At 45.6% G+C, this 8,599-nt stretch overlaps 1 protein-coding gene across 1 annotated transcript in view; it reads left to right on the top strand.

Moving 5' to 3' along the window:
* Positions 1-8,599, top strand: part of HCN1 (hyperpolarization activated cyclic nucleotide gated potassium channel 1) — a 367,059-nt gene that overhangs the window by 255,132 nt on the left and 103,328 nt on the right. The window contains exon 4 of the mRNA XM_019518266.1: positions 7,407-7,625. Coding sequence (XP_019373811.1) covers positions 7,407-7,625 — 219 coding nt within the window. The remainder of the gene's footprint in view (positions 1-7,406; positions 7,626-8,599) is intronic.

An 8,599-nucleotide genomic window follows, 5' to 3' on the forward strand; every position in this document is an offset into this window, starting at 1 on the left:
GGGAAGAGGAGAGGACACTGTGTAATAACAACACCGCCCTGGGACTTTTCTATCTGAAGAGAACTAACTGTACCTCAGGCACACCATATTCAGGGTGACTTAAGCCCTGCAAAGACTTGCAGACCTGCACATGTAGATCACTCTAACCTCAGTTAGAGTGATCTAAATGTATCACTTCCATATACCCCTGTGTTTGTTTATCTGTGCTGTGAGGCTTCAAGGGCAACATGTTAGTCTGGGCAGTGAAAATTTAACTTCTCTAAAGCAGTTTTCATTTCAATCCTTTGCCAGAGAAACCAGGAAAAAGCCAAGATGAAAGCTGAATCTAAGGGCTTCTGTGACGTCTTTAAAATGTTAGATTTTATTTGCGAACAGCTCCTTTGAAAGTATGGAAGACCAAAGGGGACTACAAACACGTGTGCAGTTTTGAAAGATTGTGAATGAGTTTGTGGGGGTTTCCAGATCTCACAAAAGGTATCCAGAATTGGTGTTATGTATTATCACTGAATTTGCCCCACATTTATAATTGTAATTCTGAATATGTGGGTGTGTTAGCTGTTTTGTCATGACTTTTGATTAAATGTTATCGATCAAGTCTGGATTCTGTCACAAAAAAACCCAAGAACTAGAAGTAAAAAACTTACCAATGTGAATTAGTTGTTTTACTTTGGAAGTGCAATAGCTAATGGCTGGAAAAATATAAACCACAAATTCTGTATTGTGTGCATTATAAATGACATATCTAGTCAATGATGTTGAAATGAATGATATTTAATAGCTTAAGCTTGTTAAAGCAAAATGCTTGGCAATGGTAATTGATGACATCCATAGTGCATTGTATTAGAACCTCATCTCAGGAAGAACACAGGATGCAAGAGCAGCCTGTGAACTGGAAGATGCCTAGGGAAAACACTGTATAGGGAACCTTCCATTTCTGGAAAGATTTAGTTAATTAGTTTCTTCGAACTGAACATACAAGTTCTACGTGTTTGGGTTTTTCAGATGCAGAAAGGATAGGTTCAGTTAGGAACAAGCTGTTTTTATTTGACAATGATTTGCACAGCATTTTACTAAACTGGAGGAAAAAATAAGCCATTAGCCTTGGGCATTTTCTCATTACATTAATACATGGATAATGTGAACAATTAGGCATAAGAACAGGCTACAGATACAGTCAGACCTAGACAGGCTTGCAAGTTGGGCGGGTTGGAACCAGATGAAGTTTAACATCGAGAAATGTAAAGTGCTGCATGTGGGGATGAACAACCCCCTACACACCTACAGGTTTGGTGGTGCCAAACTGACGAGCACCACGAATGAAAGGGACCTGGGGGTAATAACAGACCACAGTATGAATATGAGCTGATAGTGCAATGCTGTAGCCAGCAGGGCAAATAATACTCTGGCATGCATCAATCAATGTATCTCCAGCAAAACCAAGGAAGTGATTCTTCCACTCTACTGAGCACTGGTGAGACCACAGCTGGAGTACTGTGTCCAGTACTTGGTGCTGCACTTCAACAAGGACATGGTAAAGCTTGAGAGAGTCCAGAGAAGAACCACCCATATGATCAGAAACTTGCAAGGCAAGCCATATGAGGAAAGGCTGAGGGACCTGGGATTCTTCGGCCTGGAAAAAGAGACAGCTGAGAGGGGACTTGGTAGCAGCGTGCTGCTACGTTAGAGGGCTCAGTGAGCAACTGAGCAACCCAGGGCACCCTTGGGTAAAACTAGGAGTAATGGCCAGAAACTCCTGGAAGACTGCTTCAGGCTCAACATTAGGAAAAACTTCTTCATAGGTAGGGTGCCCAGACTGTGGAATAAGCTCCCTCTAGAGGTGCTGCAATCTTCTACCCTAGAAATCTTCAAGAGGAGACTGGATGGTCACCTTGCTGGGGTCACCTGACCTGAGTTGTCTTTCCTGCCTGGTGCAGGGGTCTGGATCCAATGATCTTTCAAGGTCCTTTCCAGCTCCACAATCTATGAATCTATGAATGGTTTTGGAAAGGAAGAAACCAAGACTGTATTAAACAAGAGTACATTGGATAAGTGTTTATGATCAGTTTTTCAAAACTTCTAACACTGTACTATGAAATGAAATTGACTTTTTATCCTCATCTCAATTAGGCTAGGATTAGGGCTGTGCAAAATTTCACTGGCTGTTTCATTTTGATGCTATTTTGACTTGTTTTGAGCTTGAAACAGCAACATCTAAATGAAATGAAGGCCTTTGAAACAGCTTTGAAACCAAACGAGCCAGTCAAAATGTTTTGAAAATTTTGAAACGTTTTTAATTTTGAAACTGAAACTGGGCTTGCCTGCAGGGAAACAGAAAGTAAAGAGAGGAAGGAGGAAGAGGGGGGAAAGACTGCTCTGATATTGACTGTGTAGTGGCCCTGTGACTGTGGTCCTTCTCTGAGGTCCCTTCCAATCCCAGTGCTCCAGGGGAGGGATGGAAAAACTGCATAAAAAGCAGCATTGTTTGAACTGGGCCGCTTTCTGCCTTGGGGTTAGTAACTGCACTGTCTTCCAGAAGCTCAGCAGCTTTAGACAACAAAGGCTACCATTCACTTCCTACTTGCTAGCTTAGCAAGTGGGATTCATCAATACCTTTTGCTTTCTTTATATACCCTTTTATTTTATTATTATATTCATTGATTTATTCTTTTCAATTTAATCATCTGCCAACATCCTCTTTTTGTTTAGTCTATTTTGATTCTTTTCAAATCTGTGCTTTCTCTTACAGTGCAGGGAAGCACAGCATAATTATATTGCATATTATAATATAGATTTTTTATAGGAAAACACATATACATTTATATATTTATTCTATTTATTACATAAATACATACATACAAACATACATACATTACATAAATACACATACATACAATTATCTTAACATCTACATATATTGCATAAAACTGATAGATAACATTACAGAAGAAGAAGAGACAGATTTGCCAGCACACCAAGACAAAGACAAGACACTATGAAACATACTATAAAGCCTGCTGGAAAGCCTTCAGGGAGGGGTGGAAAAGGGCTCAGAGGGAGAGCTGTAAATTCCTCCACCCCCCTCAAACTGAGACGCAGCCTTTTTGCTACAACAAGCAGGCATAAGGCTTCCACTAGTACAGGCAGCAAAGAGAGGGGAGAAGTGCCAGTTCCACTGCCTGTGCCTGTGTCTGCATCCCCTCCAAAAGCATCAGCCATAGCCCACCTCCCACTATCACCATGACAACAAGCACCAGTGTGACAGCCTCCTCCACCCTCATTTCACTTTCCATGCTGAGCCTTCCAGCACCAGAGGAAGAGCTGGAGCTGGAGCTGGAGCTGGATCTGAGTGCCCCAGCAAGGGAAATTCTGGGCAAGGAGGGGAAATCATCTGAGTTTGTGCTCCACACCCCTCAAGTTTCTCCTAGAGCCAGGTCTCCTTCCCCAGAAGACACTTCAGAGGAGGATGAGATAGAGGTTACGGAGACAAGCAGCTCAGATGAGTCCATTCCTCCTGTTGCTCTGTCTCTGCCTGATGAGGAGGGGGAAACTGCAGCATCCACACATACACCTGCACCCCAGAAGCGAGTGGGTAGTGTGGCCTGGGATCATTTTGAGCTGGCAGATGATCCCACATATGCTATCTGCCTGCACTGCCAACCCAAAAACAGCCCGGGTAAGGGAACAAAACACATGAGCACCACGGGGATGCTGATTCATCTCCACAGGCACCACCCCCCTTGTCCTTGCTCCTTCTCAGCCTGGCACCAGTGAAAGCATGCCCAAAGGGAAGTCCCCCTCTTGCTTCAAAGCCCCCATTCCCCCAAAGCAGAGGAAGGCCACCCTGGAACAGTCAGGGAAAGGCAGACAGGAAGTGGAGTACATTGGAAGGGTGAACAAGATCACCCAGAGCATTGGAGAGATGCTTGCTGTGGATGGCCAGCCCTTCTGCTTAGGGTTCAGGCAGCTCATGGCACTTGTGGTCCCATCCTACCAAGTGCCTGCTACAGGATGGTGGAGCCCTCCCTGTATGAGGCATGCAGGGAGTACTTGAGAGAGGAGCTGCACAAGGCAGGTCCACAGGTGGCCTTAACACTTCACCTCGGACATCTGGAGAAGCCAGGGTTGAGGTCATGCATACCTCTCCCTCACAGAGCACTGGTGCAACCAGTCAGGATGTCAGGGCTCTCCTTCAAGCTGAGGTGATAGATGAGTCCCACACAGCAACAGAGATCGTGGGGGCCATGAACTGCTTGGTGCAAGGGTGGCTCATTGGGCAGGGCAAGCTCACCTATGGGTTTATGGTCACCAACAATGGGGCCAATATAGGGAAGGTGGCATATGATGACAACTTTGTTGGCATCCACTGTGTGGCACACAAGTTCCACCTTATAGTCAGGGAGGCCTTGCAGGGGGATGGCTGCTGGTGACATCGCCAGCACTGTCAGCAAGCTCATTTCAAAATGCAGGAAGGTGGCAGGCTACTTCCACCGAAGCAGAAAGGGGGGCAAGATACTGTGGGACAAACAAGCAGAGCTGAACATCCCAATGCACAAAATCATGCAGGATGTGGAGACTCAGTGCAACTCCACATACCTGATGCTCGAGAGGCTGGTGGAGCAACAGAAGGCCACCCGTGAGATGGTCTTGCTTTGGAAGATTAGGATCAGCATCCCCTTTAACAGAGATGAATGGGATACCATCTCCCAGATCTTGGTGGTCCTCAAGCCCTTCCTTGAGGCCAGCGAGACTCTCAGCACTGGCAATGCCCTCCTTATCCAGGTGATCCCTGTAGTGAGGGAACTTCAGAGCCAAATGGAGAGCTTCCAGGGGATCAGTGTTCCTGGCTGGGGCAAGCTGTTGTCACGAGATGTGCAGACACTGGTGTGGCGGCTGAAGGAGGGTGTCAGGAAATGGCTTGCTCCCTTGCAGTCCAGTATGGTCCATGTGCTGGCTGCCATGTATGACCCGAGGGTGAATGGCAGCATCTGCAGTAGTCAAAGCCTGAATCAGTGGATGGAGCTGCAGGTGAAGAGAGTCAGGAAGGCAGAATGGCAGAGGTGGAGGGATGTGGAAGAGGGGGATCCACTGTCCCATGCCAGCATGCCATCCACCAGCCAGTCTCCTCCTCTACTACAGGTGCTGCCAATATGGGCCAAGGGCATGGCTTCCATGCTGGGGTCCAGAGGCACCAGACTCCACCATCAGGCAGGTAGCGCGCATGCTTTGGTGGCTGCCTATCTTGCTGAGGACATGGAGCTGCTGCTGTGCAACCCCTTGGCCTCCTGGGCAAGCCATAGCAAGATGTGGCCAGATATGGCCACAGTTTCCCAGAAACACCCTTCCTGTCCACCAACCAGTGTTCCAAGGTGAGAGGGTGTTCAGCATTGCTGGTGATGTAGTGACACCCCACCATACTTCTTTGGATCCTGGTTTGGTGGAGCAGCTGGTGTTCCTCAAGGTGAACCTCCTGCTGCTGGGGTTCCCCAAGCTCCAGGTGCAGATTGAGTGAATGCCCCTCTCCTAACTCTGTCCGCACCTATTTCCTTTTCTCATTTTTTAAAAATAATTGAATGCCCCGCTCTCAAACCTGAAGGGGGCACTCACTACATCACCAGCCGGCAGAGAAAGAACATGTCTCTGCTGAGCTCCGATGGTAGGATGAACTTGGAGGTATGGACTGGGGCTGTGAGAAAAGAGTAGGCCCCAGGTCCTGGGCGTGACCACTAAAACTTCACTCTGCCAAGGTTAGGAGCCCTGGTGGGACTGATGGCAGCCCAGCAGCCCTGTAAATGCCAGGACCGAGGATCCCCCTGGTGAAAGGCAGGTAGGAGGCACCATAACCTCCAGGTACCACATGCATGCACACAGTTCTGGCTGGGGAAAGCCCAGACCTGTCACATCTTTGACAGGCCTGAGGCATGCTGGTTGCAGTGAAGTTGTGGGGCTTCAGGTGAGCTCAGCTTAGTTGCTTGGGATGCCAGCTTTCAGGTCAAAAAACCCTTTGTCTGGCTGAGGAAGCACCTGCAGTTGGTGTGTGTACTGTTCTTGGATGGAATGAATAGTAAAGGACCCAGAGGCTGGCCTGGCATGCAATGCAAGCAAGAAATCCAGTCAGTGAAAATGGAAATGAAGGCATCAGGAGATGTAGCAGCACAGGTAAAAGTGCAGAAGTACCTGGAGAGTCAGATGTCCGTCAGGTTGTAGCATGTCAGAATTCCACTGTCTACATTGAGTTCATGAGTTTCGGTAACTATTCAGTTGATCTACTAAAAGATATCAAATTAGATTGACCCAAATAACCTTGTCTGGCAGTGCCATGTTCTTAGACCAACACCCCTAGCACCTGTCCCCGGTCAGCTGACCAGAAGGAAGCAGGGCCCTGGGCACATCTAAGCCCTAGAGCTTGGGCTGGCAAGGAGAGTTCTCTAGCAGTTGCTGGAGAAGAAGCTCCTGCAGGAAAGGAAAGAAAGGCTCTATCACAGTTTGGCTGCCTGAGATGCTGCTGGTGATACTGTGCTGCTTACTAAGTTATTACCTGTTGTCATTTAAAATGGTGGACCAGTTGAGGCTGTAGGAGAGGAGGAGACTTCATGGAGGCACACTACCTTGTCGTGTAGAGGCTCCAGCACCAGTGAGGGCATGTCTTAACACACACACAGTCACACGTCACGAGTTTTGCTTGTCAGCAGCTTGAGGTGCAGTTTCCCAGAAACCTCTGCACCTATCTCCTTGAAACATGGCAGGCTTCTTGGCCTCAGCAGGGACTACCATGCCTGCAGTTTTCATCCTGCTGTGTCTTAACACGCACACCTGACACGAGCATTGCTTGTCAGCAACTTGAGTTGCAGTTTCCCAGAAACCACTGCACCTATCTCCTTGAAACTTGGCAGGCTTCATGCCCTCAGAAGGGGCTACCATCTCTGTTGTATGCATCCAAATCAGGCAAGAAAGGACAAAGTTATAGGCAGTTTGATGCTTCCCCATTATAGCCTATGGGTGAAACAATGAAACAGATTTGAAACAGTGAAACATTTTTAACAAAATGAAACAGAACATTGCTTCAAAACTACATGAAACTCAAAATGAAACACTGTCCCATCAAAATGGTGAAACAGAAGTTAAAACAAAATGGTGCTGTTTTGCACAGCCCTAGCTAGCATACAAGTGTGAACTGTGTGGGTGTGTGTGCATGTGGTTTTTTTCTACCCATGTACCAAGCAATATCTGACAGGTTTTCCAGCATTTTCTATAACAGTTAATTTAGATGGAATATCTTTTTTCCTATTCACAGAGGGCACATTACCAGCATATTCTTTCAGATAGGTGATTTATGTTCCTATTATACCAATCAAAAATATTTTGTCCATCTCCTTGCTAACTCAGTTATTTTTCCTCTTTTCTTGCAGAATGATTCCTGGGGAAAGCAGTACTCATACGCACTCTTCAAAGCTATGAGTCATATGCTTTGCATTGGTTACGGAGCCCGGGCCCCTGTCAGCATGTCTGATCTTTGGATTACCATGTTGAGTATGATTGTGGGGGCTACATGTTATGCCATGTTTGTTGGTCATGCCACTGCCCTAATTCAGTCTTTGGATTCCTCTCGACGGCAATACCAAGAGAAGGTAATTATTGTTTTTACATATAACTATTTTACTTCCAAAAGTTATTACCAAGATTTTTAAATTTAGAACAAAGCTTCACGTATTACCATGATATAACCTAGCAGTGATCTTTACTGGGTATGCAGAAATACAGAAAAACAGTGGAACAAATCATCCTTGGAGTGAATCCATCAAAGTCAGTAAATATGCAGGTCTAAAAATTTGAAACATAAGTTAATAACTGTGTTTTGAGGTTTAAAATGTAATGTGAATCACTGATCCTTGAGCCCATTACTAACCAACTGCTAAAAATGGAAAATTAAGTTGCTGCAGTGTCAGTAATGGTTCCTGTGAATTTCTGAAATACTCAGAAAATATTGCTATTTCCCTTGACACCCTGGTGTTCCAACAGACTGCAGTAATACTGTTATTGTTCTGGTGGGAATAAGGACTGCAGGATCTGACCCTTTTGAGTGGTTTTCAGTTGCGGTGCCACATAGGGTGCTACAAGTCTATAAGCATATATTTAGACTGCAATCCAAACACCTATCCAAGAAAACTTTAACTTGGTTGGGTCTTCATCATAATGTGCTTGAGGAAGCACAGGGTTCAGTGCAGGCTACTGGGGCCCTCTGTATATACGCAGGTATCTAGTTCATACAAAGCTTCATGCTTCCATGAAGATACTGGAGCCTAATAATTTAAATCTGGTTTGAGCATGTGTATTTGAGTCTTTGGACTGTAGAGACATACTCCAAGGGATATCCCAAGGAGTTCTTAAAGAAAGAATAAGAAGATAGATAAATCTAGGGGAAAGGGAATAACAAATACTGAATCATTTTTATGATACAGGTTAATTACAATTGGTTTCTTTTGGGCACGTTAAAAGTAGGTGTTTTAAAGGATCTAAAAGATATACAGATTAGAGCTCCATGCTGATCTCAAGAAGGTGGTGCTAAGCATTTGAGAGCTCTGTGAATGAAGAATAGAGACAA

The sequence above is a fragment of the Gavialis gangeticus genome, unplaced genomic scaffold, assembly GCF_001723915.1.
Source record: "Gavialis gangeticus isolate Ggan-Ray unplaced genomic scaffold, GavGan_comp1, whole genome shotgun sequence".
Lineage (NCBI taxonomy): Eukaryota > Metazoa > Chordata > Crocodylia > Gavialidae > Gavialis > Gavialis gangeticus.